A 23,698-nucleotide genomic window follows, 5' to 3' on the forward strand; every position below is an offset into this window, starting at 1 on the left:
AGGCAGATGCTAAATGTAACAATATGAAGTGGAACTAGAACTCAAGTTGGCTCATCCACCTTTTCCACACCACACTCCAAAGCAGACATGAGAAAAGTGGCTTTTCACCTTTTGTGCACTCCAGTGTGTAAGTTGTCTCAAAGACAGGAGTAGATAAATACAGTTGTGACTTCATAACATGAAACTTAACAGCAGAGGCAAAGTATAATCTCAGTACTTATCAAGGTAAGCTTGCTTTTTCCCAGTCTGTCATCCTTTCAGCCACAGAGGCTCAGGGACATCCCTCACATTATTAGTGGGCACTGGGGTGCTGGAGCTGTCGGTGCTGGAAGCACATTTGCATTATTAAAGGAGCAAATCATTCCCATTTGCGCCTAGAGCCCCGTGGCAGAAGCAGTGGGATAAGCAGAAGAGCAGCGTCTGGCAAAGCTCCCACCCGGGGGAATTTGGCTGTTGTGCACCCAGACGTGGCCTGTCATTGCCTGGGAAGTGTTGGTAGATGGCACAGGATGCTGGCAAGCCAGGAGCCCCCAGACCCTGGAGTGCTTTGTGAAGCTGCTGTGCTGGAGTTCTGCAAAACCAATGGGCACCAGCGGATTCCCGCATCGATTTTCAAACCCTCTTGGCGAGTAAGTAAAATGGGTAAAGAAAAGGTGGCTCCTCCTGCTCTGTGCTGGCAGAGAATCAGCCCAGCTCCTGCACCCATCCGTGCCACTGTAGTCATCTGCAAGCTTTGTAAAACATTTCACTTCTTGTCAGGAAGCACAGCTTGCTCTTCCTGCCCTGGGGAAAAAATAACTGCTGCTCTACCTCAGTTTAAAAACAGGCTCCTACCGCCAAATCCTGAGGAAAGCTTGTTTTACCTGACACAAAGCAGCAACCAAAACCCTCAGCTTTTCTCTTTCCACACTTCCATGCCTGTATCTCGGCATCAGCATGTCAAGGAGGTGCTGCTTGTAACACTAATGTTAGATAACACAAATCCCTCGAGATACCCTGAGGACAATTTACCTCATGGGGTGAGATGCAGTTGTTTTGAAGGCTGAGAAAGGAGCTGGAAATGTTTTTGTTCTCAAGTTGAAATCTTAAATTGAAAGATATGCCTGAGTGCTTTGCCTTTCTCCACAAGAGATCTGACTACTTTCTTCCAAATACTGGTGGTTTTCTACAGCCTACTCACAATTCAGGATTTTTAAGTGACAGCAAAAGTGTGTCTCACGTGAGGAGTTTAAGGAACTAATTTATTAGTACTCTTTCCAAGAAGCAATTTAATGCAGAAAAACTGACCAGATTCTAATTGTGGTTCTTACTCTGCTGATACATCTTAAAGCTCTGACCAGTAAGAAGTTTCTATAGAAAAAAACCCCCAAAACTAGTGTGACAAGCTTTGTATGTGTGTTATTTCACCTTCTTGGTGTCCTGTGTCATGGCTTTGGCCCACAGCTGCTCTCCGAACGTCCCTGGGTACACACTGGGATGCCTCTTGCTGGCCCCTGTTTCTGGCCTGTGCTAAAATTTCAGCCACAGAAAGTTCAGAACTTACTCTGCAAGTGCCTAGGGTTCTCTGAAGTGTGAGGCTGTGGGGGAACCTCAGAAGTGATCATCCAGCACAAGCAGCTGTCTGAAGAAGAGGCTTGACAAGAAAGCCCTGAGCAAGTTCTGCAAAGGATGGAGAAGCACTTCATCAACTGGCCTGTGAGCAGAAGCCTCTCCTTGAGATCCAACCAGGGAAGGTGCCTGCTGCTTGGACATACTTTATGGTAGGTGACAACAAAGAGAGCTTCCTCCCCGGCACTGTTCTTGTGCTGTTACAGCCATGAGTAATGTGCCACCACGGTCCCTCAGACTTGTGCTACTTTAAATAATGCTTCTGATTTTTTCTCTGCACTGCAGCTGCCTTGGCTTTCTGTGTCTTAGTCCCCTCCAAGTTACAGTATAGTGCTGACACTTTTAGTTTTTTCCCAGTTGACTCTCACTACAGGAGAAGTCACAAAGCCCTTACTGCACCTAGAAGCCATTGGGATAAAAGTTCTGCATCTCCGAAGACAAAATCTTCAGAGCCCCTAAAGCTCTTCAGGCTAGGAGGAAGCTTTACAAGGACAACAGCAAACAGAAGGCAGCGATCAACCAGGTCTTGCAACACTAGAGGAAGGGATTCCCTTCTGCCCCTGAAAGAACTGATCCCAGTTGCTTCAGAAGAGTGATTTGTATAAATCCTTTGCTCCTGGGCACTGTCATGAGCAGAGGTCTCATGATCTAGTGGAATCACGAGGAGCACGGTATGCAAGGGTGAACTCTTTCCAAGGACTTTGCATTTCCAGTAGGGTAAGGGCAGAAGCTAACTTGGGACTAGCTTATGCAGCTCACTGGCTCATGTCAGGCAAACTTTATTTCCACAGCCGTGGACCTCCTTTATTGTTGATCAATTCACAGAACAATTAAGTCAGTGCCATGTTGTAACGAGCATTATTTCATGAACCTTAAGAACATGGATAGACAGAAAGAATAACACAATCTTGGGTTATTTTTCAGTCAGAAAAGCAACATGTTGTTTGGGAGCTGCACTTTGTGGCCACTGACGTGAAGGACAGAAGAAAATCAAACTGATTTGTGCAATGCAGTAAGCAGCAACGCAGTAACAGACCACTGAAATGGCAAATAGGAAAGAAAACACAACTCAGGTGGAAACTTTCCAGCAGGTAAGCTTCTTCCAAGCATGCTATCACAATAAAACTTACAAAACTGACATCATCACAAAATATTGTGGTAGAACATTCACAGACTTTACAACGAAACTTTTACTAAGGCAGGATAAAAATCAAAGGTGTAGGAGACAGTGACATCCTTTCTGCCCACGTGGGTTTTTTGCCAGCTACACCTTTAGCAGTTTGGTATTTGGATTAACAGCTTTTCAGGCCTGTGCTCACGTGTTGTTTCAGTGATGTGAAGGGGCAGCCTTTCCAGCACAGGCAGTTTACTTAGACAGTGTTGTGGGCAGAAGGGAATTTTGCCTTTAACCAGATGAGCTATGCAAGGGCTTTCACTCCACTATTTACCTTGTAAATTAGACTCTCGAGGGGAGAGGGGGTTTCAGATTTTTTAAACACTCTATGCAAACAGCCTGTACGTTTGCCTCCCCTTTTTTGTTTCTCTCTTTTAATATTAAACAGTCGTTTTCACTGCTGGTTGTCTGCCTTAGGACAGAAGAGCAACACTTGCTAGAAACAAAGAAAGGGAGCGGCAGCAGGGTGTGTCAACTAAAAGGACTGAGGCTGATACAGAAAATCATCTTCTCCCATGAGCACACATTGTGTTGCACTTCATAAAATGAGAGGGAAATGTCCTTATCACAGAGAAGTGGGAGATTGAGTGAACCTCCTCCTCTGAGCAGCCAAAGTTCTATACTGCCCTTTCTTCAACTTTCACAGCACCACTTGCTTTGCCTAACACTTGCTTTCCCAAGTGGAGAAGACTTTTGCAGGATTTGGTAGTTTGTTTAGGGGAAAAATACATGGAGTAAATTAGCGATTCATGTCATGGATTCATGCCTGGGGGGGTTTCAGTATTGTTATGACTCAGTCCTCTCAAAATCATGAGATTGGCTTAGTCACTTCATGGTTTTTTCCAGATACAAAGGCTGAACCTATTCCCACTGTCGCTGTTTGGGCCGGACACGGGCCAGCTTGACTCTGCCAGCCCTACCACTCACCTGCCAGAGCAGCCCTTGGCACGCCGCCGTTCAACACTTGGGAACCGAACCCACGATGGATTCCTTGCGGGCAGCCCGGCTCCCTGCGTGCTCGGATGCTTCCAGCTGCGCTTCTCCTGCACGGCCCTACCTTGCTTCAGCAGAACTGGGCCGGCCGCGCTACCTTGCCTGGGCTACTCATCCGGACCAACGGCTGCATGGCTGCAGCTCCAGCATGTGGGACCAACCTCCTACCACTGAGCTCCGGAGGCGGCAGAGCTCGCCTCAGCCTGGGCCTGCCTCACGGCATCCTTCCCCCGCCCCAGACGCTGCCGGGGGGCGCTGAGGGCCAACTTTTTCGGCCGCCCCTATCCTCCTTCCCGCCTCGTGCGGCCTCGCTGTCCCCTCGGGGAGGCGGCGCCCGGCCACCGCTCCCCGCCGCCGGCCCCTTCCTCAGGGCCGGCCCCTCGCTCTGGGCCGCCCCGCCCCGCGCCTGGCCGCCACCGCGCCTGCGCCGCCGCCGCCCGCCGCCGCCGCCCGCCCCGCACGCAGGCGCGGAGCTCGGCCGGGCCGCCGCGCCCCTCCCCGGCGGCGCCGTGCGCAGGCGCAGTCCGCGCCGCCTGCCCGCCCGGCTGGTGCGTGCGAGAGAGAAGATGGCGGCGGCGGGGGCAGCAGCGTGAGGCGCTCGGGAGACGCCGAGCTCCCCGCGGACGCGGGCGCCATGGCGGTGAACAGCGCCCAGGTATCGGCCGCCCCCGCGCTGTGGGCCTGCGGTGTTGCGGGGGGGGCCGCTGACGGGCTCCGAGGCGCGGCCGGGCCCCGCGGCGCGACTCGCCGAGGGGGGGAGCGTGGTGGCCGGGACTAGGCCCAGGGTGATTCTGCAGCTTCATTGAATCTCCTCAGGGCGGTGGAGGGGCCTCGCTGCCGGGCGGGACGGCGGCTCCCCGTGCTCCTGGCGGCGGCCCTGCCCCGCCGAGGGGCCCAGCGCGCTGGGGCTCGGCCCCTCGGCCGCCAGTGTCACCGCGGCTTGGCGGGGGAAAGGAGCGAGGGGGGGAGGCGGCCTACGGAGTCCTTTGCGGGTGCAGTCGGTGCTGCACCCCTACATGAGCTATCGCGGACAGAGGACAGTTGAGAAGAGCCGGTAGCCTGGGCTTTTTCTTTTCCCTTTTTTTTTTTGAGGAGTGGTGGCGGGAGAGACAGCGATTCTATAATGAGAAGGGAGTAAGGAGATTTGTAAACTAATCCTCCCCCCGCGCAAACACTCAGTAAACCTCAATGCATTGGGGTGCAAAGGGCTGAGTGTTGCAAGATTGCTGTGCCCAGAGATGCGTGTGCAGTTTCCCTGTCTCCCACTGACTAAACCAGCTAGAGGATTTGTGCACGGAGTGAAAAAAAAAACAACCACCAAACCCAAAAGTGCACTCGTGGTAGTTTTTCACTGGAAGTTAAAAGCTCCGTTCCTGATCTAATCTAATGTGTGCATAGAGCAAATGATTGAATGGATTAACTTTGCTATTTCTTTCCTGGGAGGTTTTTCTCCCTGAAAACTTTAAAGCAAAAATGACAAGCAGTGCATGTGGTACACGGAGGTGTTTATTTGCAAGACTTCAGAGAACTTTGTTTTTAGCAAAGAATAAAGTTAAGAAGGCACTGGTCATGTGAAAGATAATTTTGTTAAGAAAAGATGCCTTTTGTGGTAGAAAACAGTCCTGATAAAACTTAAGTGTGTCAAACAAGGTGATGCTTTATTCTGAATTTTATATCTCTTTTTTTCTGAAGGGCAGATAAGGTACACAGCTAATAAGTTGTGTGCTAGTGGCACTGACAGTGGTTTCTCTGTATATTTAATCAGTGAAGAATTACCATAACATTTCTTGTCCAGCTTGATTTACATTTGAGAGAAAGAGGGATGTGTTTTTGTTAATGCAGATGTTAAACTCATTTGTGGGATTTATTTAACATTTAGAAGTAGAATTTTATATCCTCCAACTTTTCCTTTAAAGTGAAGGAAACTCATGTAGATTTGGACATTGTTTTTTACTGCCCTAATGAATGATAGCTAGAATGCACAAATACCAAATGATTCAGGGTCAAACTTGGAAGCTGTTTTACACTCTGCTTTCCCTTGCTCTTAGCAGCAGCCAGCAGTGCTTGTGGTCTGTTTCAGAAGGCTGTGTTCTACATTGCAGCTTTTGAAACTGATTTGGAAGAAATAAGGACATTTTTGTACAAAAACCCACTTCAGTTGATGGTACAGTTTATGGTGAAGCACTGCACAGCTGTAATAGAAAGCAGACTGTGCGTTCATCTTTAATAATTAAGTGTACATAAACTATTTTAAATCAACCCTCTCAATAGGTAAAGGTAGATATTTAGGTCTCATGAGAACGGCTACTTCAATTATATATAATCCTGAAGCAAATCTGTAAGATATCTTTCAGGTAGTGCTTTGTGTCATTAAACACAGCCTCTTTTTGTCTTCTGGGTTGTTATTTTTTTTCCCCCTAACCAGTTTTATTTAAATGCTGTCTGGGATTTATGTGAATTCATACTCTACAACAGTGCAGTGCTGTAATGTTGAAAGAGTTTTACACTTTTTTTGGATGGAGGATCTGAAAATAAGTTCAAGGATGCAGTTTTACATGTAGATGTTGCTCTTTTAGGGTGGTAGTTTTGCAGATCAGTAAGAAAACTAGAGAGTTTGGGTAAAAGTTGCCATGATGCAGAGTCCTAGGCCAAAGTGTGTGTAGTTTCTCTGTGTGACTGTAGTTGGAGTGTACCATAATTAAGACATTTTCTTTTGTCACGGGGGAGAAAAAAACGTCTTCAAGAAAATCATCCTCTTCCAATAGCTCAAACGTGTAGTCAGATTTCTGCCAATTAATGGATTTATGTAATAGTGGGCAGAAATATTTCACCAGTCAGTTTGCACATTGTAACACGTCAATCATGAGACACAAACCATATAATCTATTTTCAAAGGGACATTAATTTTGGATGGCCAAGCACATGAGTATAGGGTAACACAGTTTAGATATTGCTGGTGGTTTATGTATTCCATATCATTATTTCATAATCATTTAATGAGATAGTTAAGTGGTGTTGTCAGTTTTCTGGGCGTCTTCTGAGTATAATCTCTTAAGTTTGGGGTTATTTTTTTAATTGAGGTGACCTAGAAGTAAACCTGTTGTAAGACTACAGGTTTTTGTTTGACAGTACAGATATTGAGCTGATTTACTACTGGATGTAGTTGAAACCATTTGTCATCAAGGTCATTACAAATCTTTAAAATAAAGAAGACTATTTCCCTGTTTAGAAAGAGTATCACAGTGTAGGAACTGTATAAACAGTTGTTTCACCCACTTTTCCTTTTGTTTTTCATAGAAAGAATTAATAGAAATGCATCATTTCTAAATCTTGCAAAAACAAGTTAAGCAGAAGCAAGGATACCATAGCAGAATGAATCATTTATGCTTGTTTTGTTCTTTCACCATTACTGTGGTGTCAAATTAACTCAGTGCCATTTTAAATGTACCCGATTGCCCCAAAACCCAGCTGAAGTAATACCTGGGAGAGTTTGTGTTCTGAAAAAGCTGAACAAGCTCATGAACTGCTCATCCTCACCCAAGCCCGTGTCTGGCTTAGCAACCAGAATAACTGGAACTCGCAACATGGCATGCAACCTGACTCCCTGAAATCCTGCACTGCAAACTACCTCTTTTATAGCTGACTTGGAGAGTTGCTCTCTGGCAGGGTGTAGTTTGGTGTTCCCTTAAGCCAGTGCTGTTTCTAGAAGGAAAAAAAAAAAAAAGGCAGCATTCTGTACACATTTGTTGTGATATCTTATTTGTAGTGATATCTTTGCATTGGATTGCCTGATGTTTGTGGGTGACCTTGATTAGGAAATCAGTCTGTCTCAAAAAAAATGTTAAATAAGTGGGGTTTATGCAACTGGATGGGTTTCTTCTGCCAGATTGCTTGCATCCTATCCATACACATCTAGTGTCTTCCCAGGCAGGAGGAAGTGTTTGGAAAGAAGACAACGTGGATACTGTTTGTCAGGTTCCTGAAATAAGCTGAAAACTGTGGAGAACACCCTGAATGCAAAATGAAAGGTGGTTCTGAGTGAGGGCTCTGGTGGGTGGCCTTGGAGATGCTGTTTGAAGTGCATCATCTTGCTCCTGCTCTCCCCTGTCCTGCTCAGTTGCTCTTCTGTGTTTTAAAGGGTTGAAGAAGCTTTATTTTGCCCCCTTTTAATGTTTTCCATTGCTCAGAAGAGACTGGGTTGGTCCTTTTGCTAGAATGTTTCCCTATGGAGCTTGTAGTTCCAGGCTTTCATGGTCTCAGGTATTTGGGCTGCAGCTGAATCTGTGAGTTTAGATAGCCTGAAGGTATCAATTTTGCCTTTCTTAAATGTGAATGGTGAATCCATGTAGAGTTCAGTGGGTGAATGTGGGTTGGTTAACTTAGGAAGTCTGGGAAAACTGACACAGAGCTTAAATTAGGAACTGTATGGCAGCATGCGAAAAATAGAATAAACCCTACAGGTTTAGTGAATCACTGCTGTTTATTCTGTGCATTCTAGACTACAGCCCTGATTTGGATACTTCATAGAATGGATTCAGCCATTTACCTATTAATAAAACCATTTATTGTAGGCAGTTGCTTAAATACACTGCTTTTCCCATTCATGTAGCTGTTAAAATAGGTGCAAAGTTAAGTGGGGTTTTGTTTATAGGTAAACTAAGCAGTGTCCTTTCTGTTCAGTGTTACACATGCAACATGCTGTCTCCTACAAAAGAGCCAAGTCTGTTGTAATAGAAGTTACTGGCCTTGGGCCACTGGATTATAGTCATTTGTCACTCTACTGCCATTTCAGCAATGTAGATCTTCATTTCCAAAGAATTAAACATGCTAGAACTGCATTTTTTCTTTTTAATGGAGGTGGTTTATTTGTGATCATTGAACATAAAACTGGGGGTTATTGAACAAAGGGCTATTTTTCGTGGGGAGAAAAAGTGTGTGTGTACATGTGTGTGTATATATAACTATGCATGCACACAAACACTCCATAGTGGAGCAGTCTGATGTTTTAAAATTGAGATTTGGGGGTTTTATTCTGTGAAAGTGTAAAGTATACGTTCAGGACTACTTGTTTTATAGTGTCCCCAGTGATGGTGTGGTGGTGATTATTTTCAAAACACTTTAAAGGTTTTTGTTAGGTTAGAGCTTATGCTAATATATTCATTAGCACTATAATAAAACCATGCAAGTACTTTAGTCTTTTTCATTTTGTGTTTGAGACTCTAATTTAATTGCAGATGTTATTGATATTTTAAACACATGTAAGAACTTTTCTTCCCAGTTTGAGAGTGTTGAATCTATTGATCTTTGTTCCATGCTACAAGGTCTGTTTTTCTTCACTTGTAGTTAGGCAGGAGGTAGCTTAAATAACAGCACCTCTAACAAAGTGTTTGTATCTTATTTAAATCATAGACTTTATGGAAAAGCATATGCTTTAACATAAAAATAAGAAAGGATCTTCTTGAGATCCCATGTCTCAAATGTTACTACAGAGCAAACTGAAAGAAGCAAGCAAGAGTGCTTTTGAGAATTTTGCAGCTTATAGTATTGAATGTGAATTCATACCATGCATGGCAGTTTTAAATGTCATTTGCCTTGGAATTATAGTAGGAAAGAAGGGGATATGGATCAAGTTCCATTGAGTGTGACTTTAACACAAACGGGAAAATCACTAGTTCTCTGATTTGACTTTGTTAAAAAAGTTTGGGGTTTGGCTTGGAAGTGGAAGAGAAAAATCTCCTGTCTGTAACAACCTGTAAAGAAGTGCGTGTCTTCAAAGGTTATGTGAAAAGATGACTTTAAAAAAACATACAAGATATTAGGTTTTCTTCAAAGAATTCTGCATATTAAATGCTTCTGTTTTCTTTGAAGCAAACTGAACGCACTAGCAGGAACAGCCGTGCTGTATTCCCTCAGTCCAGCGGGCATGGTTTTTCATACAACATTTAGAGCCTGCTGTAGTGATTCACAGGTTTCCTGCCTCATTTTTCCCCATGAATGTTGCAGGCTGGCAATAGATTTACCAGTGTAACGTAAAATACAGAAGTTGTATATCATTCATGCAAAGAAGCAAAGGCTTTTGCTGGGAAAACGTTTTGTGGAATTCCTTTGTAGGTAGTGTAGCAACACGTTTCCAATAGTGATTCTTACAGTGTCAAGGTAATGTTCTTATTTTCATGAGCACTTACCAGCTTTGCATATGCACATACCTGTCTCAGCAGGAACGTTTCTATAATGTGCTCTTTAGCAATCTACATATGTGTTTTAAGTTGGTTGAAAATCACCTGTTATTAGCATTGAAAAGTCCCAGAAGTGCCAACTTTCGAGAGTAGGAGTTGTACCTGGTGTCAAACACAGGGATTCTCACTACTGGTTGTCTGGTGAAGCAGAATTCCTGTCCTGCATGACTCTTGTTTGAACAGACTGAGCGTAAGTTTTAAAGAGGGAAGTTAATTCAAAGCTAACATTCTTTACAAGGTGGGAGTTAAGGAAATGACTCAGACAGGATAAAAGGGTAGATAGAGGCAAGATATTGATAAGCCATTTGATTCTTGCTGCAAGCTTTAGAATGGATGGAGAGGGAAGTGGGAAATGTTAGTTGCTTAGTTTAATGGTAGCAAAGGACAATTAGATTGTGTTCAGGTAGTGACTTTCAGCCATGCTACTTAGGAGGTATTTGATTAAAAATGATGCTATACCAGTCCATCAGATGAGATGGTCTTGTTATTTTAAATATGAGTACATATGCCAAAAGGAGAGAGAAATAAAACAGAAGAGTCGTCATTGTCAGCACAAGTTACAGCTGAACTGGAGGAAAGATCAAGTTCTCTCCAGTTCCAGTCGACTTCATTCTGTCCATTAAATCACATGGTCTCTTGGGTAACAGCTAGCTGGTACAAAAGTAAAAAAAAGAGTGCTGTAATGTCCTTAAAGTATGGAAAACCTCACTTTCTGTTCCTCTGCTACCTTTGGGATACAAAATCAAAACCAAAGCTACCACTGTTTAAAAAATTCTGTGGAGCACTGTAGTTAATTGATATAAAGTTGGAAGAAAGTTAAAGACAACTTAATTTGGCAATTCCCAATACTCATTTTCCTCTTTTCAGCTAAAGGCTGTGACCATAGGCTATTGTCCCTAAAGGAGTTTAAGCTTCCACAAACCACAGATAATGAAAGTTCCCTAACAGACCTTAAGAAGAAAGGGTTTATGCTGTTAATGTGCTTTCATAGCAAGCAGGAGTGAGATACATGAAATTATTGTTCTGGCATTGCAAGCGACAGAAAATGTAAGTGCAGCAGAAGTGTAAAAGTGTGACAGAGGAGCAGTCAGTTTTCAGAGCGTGAGAAATAAAGCTGTTGAGTTTGCTCATGTCAACAGGTTTGCTTTCCCAGTCTTTTGAACTTTACCTTAGTTCAAACACAACTCTGAATTGTGGTGGTCACTCTTGTTGCTGTGAGTCAAAACAACTGTAAATACCAGATGGTAGCATGTGTTGTTTCAGACATTGCCAAAGACTCAAGAGTTTCCCTAATTGGGGAGTACAAAGGCAGTGGATGTGTATTACACTTGGTACTAATGATAGTCACATAAAGGCCATTGTGGTTTTCTGCTTTGGAGTAATTTCATCCTCAAAACAGAGATTTCCCTGTGTTCTCATCAGTGCTCACCCCTGGAATGGTGCATTAGGGCAGATGTGCACATCTGTTTCCTTTGCTTTTTGCTGCTACTAGTAATGGTGGATGCCATGATCAGAAGCTGCGGTGGAATAGAGGGATCCCTCAATCCCAGCAGCAGTGCTCAATTATGTGCTGAGCTACATGGCATGTGCAGTATTTTCATGGTAGTTTGACTTCATACTTAGTCTCATTCACAGAGTTTTTCTAGCCAGAAACCTTAGGGCTGAGCTAAGGTATTTCATAGCAGTTTGTTTTGCATACCAAATTTTGTATTAAAGTGCTTGTAATGAATGAACTGCCTATTATATTATCTTTGAAGATCAGTTCCAAGTATGAATGTCCAGCACATCCAGTATGTTTACTGAGTAGCCAGATGCTGCAATATTTGATAATGGCAGACATCACTAATTTGAAGCTTAGTTCAGCTTGTATTCTCTGTTGTGTTTGCAAAACAAGCATTTTGAACAGCAGGGCGAACAACTGATCGTGTTTCCCAAATATTTTTATGTTTTTTAAGACGTTTTTATTGGATTTGGGATCGAAGGATGCAATGTACAGCCACATGAGAAGCACATTCTTTGAAAAGCTGCCTAAATTGGTGGTGTTTGAAAGTGGAAAGTGTTAGAAATTCACAATAGGTAGGCTGAAATATGAGGGTGCGGTTTCATTCCCGTTGCTCAGCCTTGTCTGTATTGCAGATTAGATAGCAGTTTGCTGGTGTTTTCATGGGGTCCCCTAAATTGCTCTCACTCCTTTGTACTGTAGATACATGAGGGCAAGGATAGAAGGGGCTGGAGTTACTGATGTACTCTTGAAGGTGAGGGGTGTGAGCAGAGTCACTTCAGACAGCAGATGCTTTTGCCTCTGCCCTTGCAGTGAGTGAGCTGAAAAAACAGTGCTGTGTTGGGTTTGCCTCCACTGCTGTGTATTGATATTCCTGTTTAGAGATGGCTGGATGTGCCGGGCAAGGAAGTGGTGACTCCAACTCCTACCTGGATGGAGTGGTACCTGAGCTAGTGCTTTTGTACTCTGTGGGCTTTATCACTAATAATGTGTCAGAGGATACTCTGATTTAACCCCTTTTCCCCCCTCAGAAAGCAGGAAAATGTTGATATTTTCAATGTTGTAAATGTGTTGAGAAATACCTTGAGTGCTCTGCTTTGCATTCTTTCTATTCATTATGTGCAAAAGTAATCTGCATGCTAACAGAAGATCTCATCTAAAGATGTGAAGTAGCACCACTATCAGTGTTATTCTTTTGAAATGAGCTACCTGAAAAAAAAAATCTTAAAATTGTCAGCATTATTATCATACACTAAACCTACTGCCACATACATACCCAGTTTTTAATGCTGCCATTAAAAAATATGGGTGCTTGATATGCTTACTATCTTAGTTGCAGCAGTATATTAATCTGTACATTCATTTTAATAGCTCTCTTGCATCTACATAAAATTATGTTGCAGATACTGAAGCCCTAAAACTATCTCAGGAGGTGGTGGTATATGTGTGGTGTCTCTATTCTAATACCACTACAAAATACAAGGTTGCTGTCATTGGCAGTGCTAGATGCTGTCAGGCTTTCACCTGCTACTTGTTGCACATAGAGGAGATGGATGACTGTGGGTGGACTGAGAATCCAAACAATTGATTATGTCCTCAGTTTCTGTCTGCTGGGGGACACAGAGCACACTCCTGTCACCTGAAGGAGTAGTGACAAGGACCTGAGTTCCTGCAGAGAAAAAAACAGTAAGAACCTCTGTAGAATTACTCACAATCTTCAGTAGTTACAGAACTTAAATTATGGAAGACTTTATTATGTGGTGGTAGTCGTGTTTCGTTTCTGGGATCTCCTTCAGTCATTTACCAATCGTTGTATGTTTCACAAGTTCACTGGTTTATTTTTGTCTGTTTCTGTAGGAGATTATAACCCAGTTTTGGCAGGTCACAGCTCACAAAGGGGAAAGTCTCATTCTTTTATTGTTCCGGGACACTTGCATCTTTTACTTTATGCTGGCTCCATGCCTTCTCTAAAACCTCCTTCCTCCAGTGAAAAAACAAAACAAACCCACAACAACCAAAAAAAAAGCAAACACACACACCCCCTACTCGAATGGTTTTCTCTGAGTGTAATGCTCTTACTGTATAGTTCAGCATGTGCCAGAACTGGCACAGGAGGAGAGGTGGGATTATGATGCCAGCAAAACAAAAAGGCGAGTAAAAACTGTGTGGCCTTGGTGAATGGAGCAGGTGGTGCTTGTTTTTAATGATCAGGCAATGTTTTACTGTCACTGTTAAATGTGCAATGCCTTGCCAGGTGGTTACCCCTGTGCAAGCTCTGAGTATCATTAGCTTTTGCATTGTTGCCTTTAATTCTTGGTGGCTGATGTAGTTTTATTAGGACTTTGCACCACATTTAGATTAATGCTAAACTTGCTAGGTTAAATGTCACTCAGCTGTAGTTCTAAGCATTCAGTACTTCTAAAATTTAGTGTAGAGGTGTAAAGTTAGACCTTAAAAAGAGGCTTATCAGTCCTCTGTGGATGGGCTGAACTGCCTTCAAAGGTGCTAATCTGTGTTCCTTGTCAGGATGGAGTCCAGATAGCTAAGATTAGGTGAGGTAAAAATTAGCTATCTTAAATCCTGCCCTGAGTAATTGCTTGTGAAAAGCATTGTGTGGGTGACCTGTCTGGCCATGATGATATTAGGGAGAGATTTTAGTTTTCCATGACATTTAGCTGTTTTTATTTAACAGTTATTCAGAGGCTACCTACTCCTTTTCGACCTTTCTTTACCTTCCATTTTATCTTTCAGTTTGCTTGACAAACTGGAACGGTGACCTCCTTACTGCCCAGGGTGGGATCCTCTTGGGACAGGTCTGTATTGATGCTGGGAAGTCCTCTGTGAAGATAAGAGTAGTGGAAATAAGCAAGGAAAAAACTGAATGTACACAAACTAGTGGGAATTAAATGAATGTACAAGCAGTCTTAAATTTTCTGTAGCTTTGCTTTTGATTACTTAGTTTTAGAAGCGTAATTTTTTAGTGTAACAACCTTATCTTAAATAATAGGGTGTCAATCCTGACTCTCACATGCTGTATCTGCAAGGTTAGCACCTTTACTTACATGGAAAGGGCGTTGCATGGAGCAACTCACAAGAGAGGGGTTATTATTAAAGGAGGTTGGATACATACTACTGTAAGAGAGGGAATATTATTAAAGGAGGTTAGTGCTGTAACTGAATTAAAGAGCCTTTTGACTAACAGCAGAGGGATTATACAGTTCCAGAATTCAGCTTTTGGAGAGGAGGGTGGTCTGGCAGGTACAGACCAGTTCTTCCCATTTCTTTTTTTCCTGTGCTGCCTGTACCAGTAACTTCAGATCCTGTGTCATCTCTTTATCTAGCTCTTGTTCCTCATCTTTGGTCTCATCAAGTCATTTGTTATCTCCTTCTTGAACCACTTAAAAATATGCTTGTAGTCAAACTTGTTTAATTTCATAAAGCTCAGGGTCTTGATGCACTTTTTCTTCCCAGAGCTCTACCTCTCTTTTTTTTTTTTTTCTTTGTAATAACCTCATCCGAGTCTAGATGTATTAGTTTTTAAAATCATGGATTTGGTGCATAAAAGTTGCCTATGAGATACTTACAGGTATAGTAAGCACAGGAGAAAGGCTTTCCTCTGTCAGGGCACTGGCAAGAACCTCCAAGGCTTCCTAGAAATCATTACAGGGAAAGCCTCTGTTTGTTCTGGTAGCCCAGAGCATCCTGCCTTGCTGGGGTAGGAGTCTCTCCCTGCTACTACAGACTGTGTGGATGTTAGAAAATATAGTGAACATTCTGGAGGAACTGAGAGAAACTTGTTAAAACCAATACTACAGAATCTTAGTTGTTAAAATACTTGCTAGACAAAGACATCTTTAGACTGTGCTGGACTGTGTGTCTGGCGTTTGGGTGGGCTGCTGTGAGGTGTTCAAAGACAATTTGTTACTTAATGTGGCCAAGGCAGTGTTCTCCAGATGCAGAACTGATTTTACTAGTGTTCTTAGAAGTTTATGCTGCTGTAGGTATCTGGCACAAAAGTTTGCAGCCCTAATGATTTTAGTCTGGCAGAGAAAAAAAAGTGGCCAACACCAAAGTTTTTCTGCTGGGAAGTATTAGATAAAATTAGTAAGAGATTGTTTTGCCTGCCCCACCTATAATAAAATAGTAGTTAAACTGGCTGTGTTCTTGAGTAACTTCATGTTCCAACTTCTCTCTCCTGAGTACTTACCATGTTATAGTAAATCAGAATAATTCAGGTCTTAATTATTTTTGTTCTTGATTATAGGAAGAGTGTACAACATGCCCATTAGAGTCCGTAACTAGTTCAGTAACTAGCTCGTTTCAAGCAGGGCTTGCAGAGCTTGAAGTAAATGTGTTTGCTCAATTAGGAGCAACTAGCTTGAAGCTGATGTTTTCAGAGGGTGTGAAGATACAGACTTAGCAATAGGTGTTTTACCCACCATTGTTCCTGAACACAAAACCGAGGAAGAGCCAATCTACCCATTTTGGAAGTATTTCTTCTCCTTTAGCTATTTTGCAAGGGCTACCTGCTTGGAGAGTTAAATAGGAAAGTATTTTTGTTTTGCTTTTATTTTGATTTAACCTTACAAGAAAATAGGTTGGAAAATGGTACTGCTCTGAATCACTGGCAGATGTGCAGTGATCCTGTAGTGGTGGAGCTGCTGGTTTAAAGGTGTCAACTCTTTGGAGAGTAAAAGATGGAATTTCTAAGATTTGCTCTTAGCAGCTCGGACAATTCACTTGATATTTTCTCTCTTGCTTGATCTCTGGAGTACACATGCCAAGTATTTCTGCTGTGGTCCCAAAATGACTGCTCTTCACTGCAGCCTTATTTGTATAACACATGGCCATATGTTCTTACCTTGGATTCCAGTGGAAGGTAAAAGGAAGGTATTTTTCTTAGCAAGAATGTCAGATGCTCTCTGGATGCAAATGAAAAGGTATATAAAATATACAGTTCTTCTGCCACTGGGCCATTGCTATATGATCACGTATCAGTGATGCAGCTGCATTGCTCTCATTATTACTTGCAAAATAAAATTGTGCCTGGTTTGGAACATGTGGTGTTTTGTTTTGTGGAGCAGAAGATATCAGTTGAGGGAAGCTTTAAATGTGAAACAGCAGAGGTTTTTGCTGAGGCAGTCTTGCTTTGGTGACTAGAAGGTAAGAGAGCCTTTCTGTAATAGGGAAGGCTGTGCTGCAGATATAAATGCAGTTGTGTCTGTGCAAAATAATAGGTTGACTTTCATTCTTCCACTCCTTTTTTCCTCCCCTACTCACTACAGTCAGCATTCTATAGACAACTTCCTTGGGCTGGTTACACTGTGTGGCAGCTGCTATTTGTTTGAAATAGAAGAATGCCAACAAGCACCTCATTTTTGGTAATAGAATGAAGAAAGTATATAAACAGACTATGGGAAGATCTCATTAATAAATGGTGACTGTCAGGAGGTTGGGGCAGCCCTTCTTTCTGTTGTATCCAGTGACAGGACAAGGGGTAATGGAAAGAAGCAGGAACACAAAAAGTCCCATTTAAACACAGAGGAAAAACTGTTTCCATTGTTGAGGTGGGGGAGCCCTGGCCCAGGCTGCCCAGGGAGGAAAACCTGTGCTTTCAGACTAGCCAGTGATCTGGTTTATCCTCTGACAAAAAGATCGGCATTTGAGGATGATCACTCTTTTTTCATAATGAAGTAAATTCCCCTCAGATTAGTTCATGTGAAATGTGTGGCAAATGCTCAGCTTCAGCTGTAAGAATCTTGTAATAACGTCCAAGAAACACTGAATCAAACAAAAAAAGAAGGTACAGTCATGCACTTTATTTTTGAAGCCTGTGATTGCTTAAATGGTAGGCAGGCAGAGTGGCACTGACTCATGGGCTTAGTTGACCTACATTTACCTAGCTCTGATCTTTCTCCAGGCACTATGTAGATTTGTTCATGCTCTAGTTTTAAGCTGCAGGCTAGTGATAAAGGGCTGTAAGCTGTCCTAAGAGTTCGCTCGTGATTCGTTGCGTTTTCAGCTGTTAGAAGCTTTAATACGCAGTGCTTCACCTTAAAGTACAACTTCATTTCCATACATTTTTATTCATAAAAATGGACTTCATTTTTCCATAAAGAGGATATATCAGCATAATTGGGTGGTTTTTTTTTTTCTCCAGAAGCAAATGTGCCTAAAATACTATTTAGGCAGTGATCCAGCTGTATTATGTGGCCGATGATCTTCATAACATCCGGTTATGGGTTCTCACTTGCAAATTCAGAACCTTAAAAAAAACACCAACAACCTGTTTTTGAAGTCTCACAATTTTGTCTGTGTTTTTATAAGCATTTTAGCAAGAAGTTTCATGGTATTTGGGAGTTTAAAAAACCCTGTATCAAATTAAATAATCGTTTATGTACTAAGGCTTGAGAAACATTGACAAACTAATAGAAGTACAGGGTGTAGGAGAAATACCTTGTTTGCTGCTGGGATGAATAACATAAGAACATCTTCTCTGCTAATAAGTGCAGTACTACACATTGCCCTCTTTTCCTTGCTAGAGAACAGGCTTCTGTCAAAATAGTTAATTTTCATCCTCTACTCTAGCCTATCCTGCCAGCTTTAAGAATAAGTACACGTCGAAGTAGCTTGGTGAGCAAGATTGAATAGCTTATGGTACACATAAACTGTTTCATCATTCCAGTTTATATGTGAACTAGTTTTGACTTGTTAGGCCTTCTGCTTGGATACAGTTGAATTATTCCTTGCCATCATTAAGCAAAAGCTGTATTTTTAACTCGTTTGTGGAAAAGCAGTTGAAGTGGGAGTACTTGCAGCTTAAACTAATTTGACTGGAAGATCTGAAGCTGTTAGTTCCTAGATGAAAGCCACGTTAATGCTTCTTGAAAGCAGAAGTTGACACTTCATTTTCCTAGCTTTCTTGTGGCATAGGTGATGCCAAGGTGATGATGCATCAGCAGTTCTATTTCTACACATTTTTCTAGGACAAGCAGCTGTGTAACACGTACTCCTCTTTGTATTCCTCCAGGAGAGCATTCATGTTGCTAGACTGGAATACCAGTGGAGATTTCATTACAGGCAGTGGGATGACATTAGCATTCATTTTCTTAGTGGCTAAGGAGAGCACATCAGAAAGCAGTCAACATGGGGAGAGATTGAAGGTCAGGCATTTTAATCCTTGGGGTCTTTGGAGAACTTTTTCTCCCCCTTCTTGGAATTAGTTCTGTTGCTACTGCTTTTGTCTGCATAGTTAAGATGCCACTTGGCCAGTTGTGGCAATCAGAGTTATTGTACAAATATAAAAGTATTCTTACTTCATTCCTACGTGATAGAAAACACATTTTCTTGTGTAGATTTAATTGGTTTTATGTAATTTGTGTTGTAGATGCAGTTAATACCTCAGAGATGTCAAGATGATGTTGATGAAATGTGTTGTTCAAAGTGGCGTGGAATCTGCTGGAGTGCAGATGTATAGAATGCTATTGTAATTATATTGCAGAGATTGACTTAGAAACTGATTCCAGTTCTGTTGTGACTGGAAACCTCAGCAACTGACAGCCAGGAGAGTTTGGGATGTGGCTTGGGGTGATGTTACAATTGGAATTTTTCAGGACTTCCTCCTAGTATTCTCCTAAGAGTTATTCTTCAAAATCCAGGGTCATTGTAAGACTGACTCTCCAAAGCATTGTTCCTGCTCTACTTTGTGAGTTGACACTCAGGCTATTGCCTACTCTTCAGCATGCTTTTCAAACAGATGTTTTTTTGTCTGAGAATAGAAATCCAAATAATTTTTTGAGGTGCATAATTGAATGTTAAACAGTATTTTTGCTGGGCTGGTTGGTTGGGGTTTTTTTTCATAAAATGAGATTTGTGTAGAGCTCTGAGTAATTAAGCTTCGACTTTTCACTGGTAATATTTCTCAATATTTTGGGTTTGGATGTTGCCATACACAGGTTAGTTTGTTATCTGTAGTAATAGGCATGGATTTTGCTAACTGGGCCAGTTCACCTGTCTGTTCTCTGAATTGTCATAGTGATGGTGCTCATTGTTTGCTCAGGGAACTGTATGCTTGTGGGTACTGTAAAGGAAAAGGCTGTTGATGCACGGGCACTTTGGTACTGGTCAGTACAGCAAGCAGCTCAAATCAGTCTCTTGCCTGCCTTACGGCTTGACTGTAAGCAGTCGATATCTGAAACCCTCTTTTTCCTTGTGTAGGCATTGTGTAACTAATATAATTAAACTTCTGTTTGGTTATTTCAAGTATTAAATTTTATTAGTCAGTTTGAGATAGATCTGACTTTGAGGCTTTTGAAATTGTGGAATGATTTGGAGCATACAAGCTAGGACTCCAGAAGCTCATACTGCTAATGAGATTGTTTCTTGCAAGGGTGTATTGCTTTTATACAGTCCTAAAGCACTTGCTAAAAAATGCTTCCTACGTAGGCATTTCAGTGGCAGAAAAACCTTTTACATTTGAATTAATGATTCAGAGTAAGTGCTACAGTGATGTCTTTCTCAAGCTGTTTCACAACTGTAACAAGTATTTTCTTACACAGAGATTTGTATGGTGCCAGGCACACTGATTGCTTGGGACGTAGTCTGGACAAATAGCAGACAGGGAGCTAGTGGTGTATTTCAAGTTACTTACAATTAAATGTTTCCCCTCCCCAATCCTTTTTTTGTAGAGAATTTTAGACTTGCCAAATGATGTGATACCTTCAGCACATAGTTGTGTTATGAAAAGGGTACAAAATTCTGTCATGCTTGCTATGTCTTGAGAGACAAGACTTGACTTGAGAGGCAGAGGACAGGAAGGTGAGTTGAGTAGGTTTAATGTCATCAGTCATAAGGCTTAATAAGTTTTATTTTGAAACAGTATTTCTCTCAGTTTATTATGCAGGCACCATTTAACTGGTTTAATTTGTGTTTGCAGGTATAAAACGTTGTTAAATAGTCTCATGTAATCAAACAAAATTCTGGTTCTCTCCCACCTGAATGGGATGAGGGGGTTTTGCACTGTGATCTGACTAGGGTTAGTTTTTGGGTTAGATGTTGGGAAATTTTTCATGTCCTGTTTTGAATGAAGAAGCAGTTGCCTAGAGATGTTTGCATATGTGAATGCATCATTCTGTAGTAAAACAGTTCCATTAAGATAGTATTAATCATCACTTTGTTTTTTGACTTATGTTGCCTAATTAAAACAGAAGCACTTTCTTTTGCTCAGAAGTACCAGGCCTGTGGTACCTCCGTTAGAAACAGTGGTAAATGAAAAGATTGTGTTATTCTATGGAGGAATTAGGCTTGGATTTATATAACTTCTAATAGTCTGAAGTTGAGATTATTGTTTTGTTTTGACTGCATCAAAAATGTCTTGCAAAAACATAATTTAATTTATGGTTCAGCAACTGTTTTTCTTAGACATGTTTTTGGAACATGATAATGATAAAATGACTTGGTTCTGCTGAGACTATAAGCCAAGTTTTAAGTCTTGTGCCAGGACCCGGGAAACCCTTCACTCAAGTAAAATTTAAAGATCCTTTTCTATTCAGGCATAATAGTGCCTCAGTTTATAGTTGATTATGTGAAGGTTTTTTAAGGGATTAACCCTTTCTGTGCTTTGAGTATTTGAATCACAGATGTTCCAGTTTATTTTGATTTTTAGACTTGTTTGTCCACTAAACCAGATTGCTTTAGTATGTGTTTAAAAACAATGAAGGACGTTAAAATATTGACATTCTTTGCATACACAAGTGATACACATAGAAATCACTTTCTGTGGAAGAAAGCTACATTATTGTCATTGCTATGGAATTTAAGCCTTGAAATTTATGAATGTAGATGGCATTGAGTCATGCAAACAGCAAGTGAGTTTTCTGTTAATTAACCACCTAAAGGCTGAAAAAGATACTGTGATTCAGTAGCTGTAGCTACAGTTTGTGGCAGCAGCCTGTACTTGAGAGGGTTTTTCAGAGTTTAAGAACTTTTTTGTGTGTGGTTCAGCTTCCAGTCTAGTTAGTGGTATCTTTATACAGCCAAGCTAAGGATTTACAATTGGCAGGATTTGTCACTGCTGTAAAAGCTTTTCTGGTGGAAGGATGGAGGATAGCAAAGAGTTGTCTGAAGTGACTGTCAGAATATGCTGAAGATGAATGAAAGTGGTAAGCTGTACGGTACTGGGCCAAACTAACCTGCTTTATCCATAGCTGTAATATTTGTGACTGGTGACTTTTAATATGAATACCCTTTCACATGCCAAGAATGCATTATTAATGATATTTTTCCAGTCCTCTTTGTCTGTTTTGTCAGTTTATTCAACTCCTGGTTCAACTTCTCTCCCAATATCTCTGCTGTCCTTAATGTTCAGATGCTGTTTAGCTGATGACAGCCAGTGGTGGAAGTTTATAGAAGCTTCCAGGTGCTGTGAAAAGTCAACACATTGGGCTTATGTATTGGAAGTTTCATTTCTGTAAACTAAATAGAATCTTTCGTTTTAATGTGGGGGTTTTTTTGTGGTTGTGTTATTTGTTTTAGAAATACAGATGCAAAAGAGTGCAGAAAGATAACCTTGGGAGAAGACATTTCATCTTAGATTTGTTACACAGAGTTTCAGTGACAGGGGTAACAACATTTTTAACAGTAGCGGTACCACAATTGGTGATACTCAGATCTTGTGTGTTTTTTCTCTACCTGGGCAGTTTCAATTCTGTGCCTGTTCACTCAGGTAGTGCTTTTGGGAGTCTTGTGCAACTTTCTAGTTCAGCAGAAATCTGGAACAAAATAATTGTTGTTTTTTCTGTTGGGAAGGGTAGGTATCTTTGTTGTTTCAAAAGGTAAACCAGTTTGTGTCTAGGACTTATATGAACTTCTCACCCTACATGTTTGTAGGGTGTTTTAAAACTGGTCCTGGGATGAGCTGCAGCTTGTGCTGTGATTACTTGTAGTGGGAATTGAAAGGAAGATGCATTGTATGTGGTTTTAGAGCCTGAAGTACTTTGCTAAAGACTTGGAAAGGAATTGAGATGAGAGTTGGGATGCAAACAGATGATTTTCTGGCTCCCAGCACGCTGGTCGTTTTGAGTGCTGGTCTCTTAATAGATTTTCATCACAAATTTATTAATTCTGTTGAATATAAATTGTTGTTTAACAAAGGTCCTTCTCTTTTATTTTTAGTATATTTTTGGGGAGTTCAGCCCTGATGAATTTAATCAGTTCTTTGTGACTCCACGGTGCTCTGTTGAGGTAAGATCTACTTAAAACTTCTTTTAGAGATAACATTTTAAAGCTGCCTCTCTTTGTATGTGTTTCATATTTAACAACACAACTATTTCTTTATCATTCTCTTAGCTTGCTAATTTACAAACTGAAGATATTGAACAGGAGACTTCTTTCCATGTATGTCAATGTTAAGTCAATTTTTAGAAATAACAAACGAATGATTCCTCCTTCTGCTTGTCATCTTTCAGAGCTGGAGGAGCTGTAGTGCTAGGATGTTGAAAGTGTGTCCAGACCTATTGCCTCAGCTTTGATTGCTTTTTGATTTTTTTAGAGGTGCATATAAAGAAAACTCTTTCCAGCAGTGTTCTTGACATTTTGAGTTCATGAGATACTACAGTTACTACGGTAGACTCTTATTCTCTGTATTTTTTGATAGAGAATGAGGAAACCATTTCTTTTGTAGGGGATTTTTGTGCCATTTTTTGGTGCCATTGTTGTAATGTCAAGACTTGAAAAATAATTTTCCTGTAGGTCAATGTCCATGTTTTTTCCTCCAGTCATATCCACGCCAACATTTCAATTATGTTGCTGTCCTCCCCCCTCAAGATAAAGGAAATGAACAGTTCAGTTGTAGATAGGGAATCCTTTTGCCACAAATCTGATGACCATTATTAATATGGCTGTTTCCTGTAACTCGATTTTCCAAGTATAATTAGTATAGTAGACTGCTAAACAGTAAGAGTGTATGAAAAGAATGGGGTAGGGGAAGATCAGAAAGAAAAAGCTTCTTCTTGCCCTTAGGGGATAGCTTTGTACCTTCTCTGGTGAGTGGGGAGTAATGCAGAATATATCTTTGGATAATAAATACACATTTCTTCTGATTTTATTGGTGATTTCCCACTATTTAATACAGTAGCAGCAGTGTGACCTCTGTATCCTGTGTAGTGTCACCTGAAGTGATCAGCTACA

The 23,698-nt window shown here is 41.4% G+C and overlaps 1 protein-coding gene across 3 annotated transcripts in view; it reads left to right on the plus strand.

Annotated features, from left to right (window-relative positions):
- Positions 1-4,312: 4,312 nt before the first annotated feature.
- The window catches only part of USP10 (ubiquitin specific peptidase 10), a 48,306-nt gene continuing 28,920 nt past the window's right edge, over positions 4,313-23,698 (plus strand). For all 3 annotated transcript variants that reach the window (XM_062007627.1, XM_062007628.1, XM_062007626.1), the window contains exons 1-2: positions 4,313-4,430; positions 22,685-22,753. In XM_062007627.1, the coding sequence (XP_061863611.1) occupies positions 4,410-4,430; positions 22,685-22,753 (90 nt within the window). In that variant the 5' untranslated portion in view covers positions 4,313-4,409. The remainder of the gene's footprint in view (positions 4,431-22,684; positions 22,754-23,698) is intronic.

Source organism: Colius striatus, chromosome 14 (assembly GCF_028858725.1).
Source record: "Colius striatus isolate bColStr4 chromosome 14, bColStr4.1.hap1, whole genome shotgun sequence".
Taxonomy (NCBI): Eukaryota; Metazoa; Chordata; class Aves; order Coliiformes; family Coliidae; genus Colius; species Colius striatus.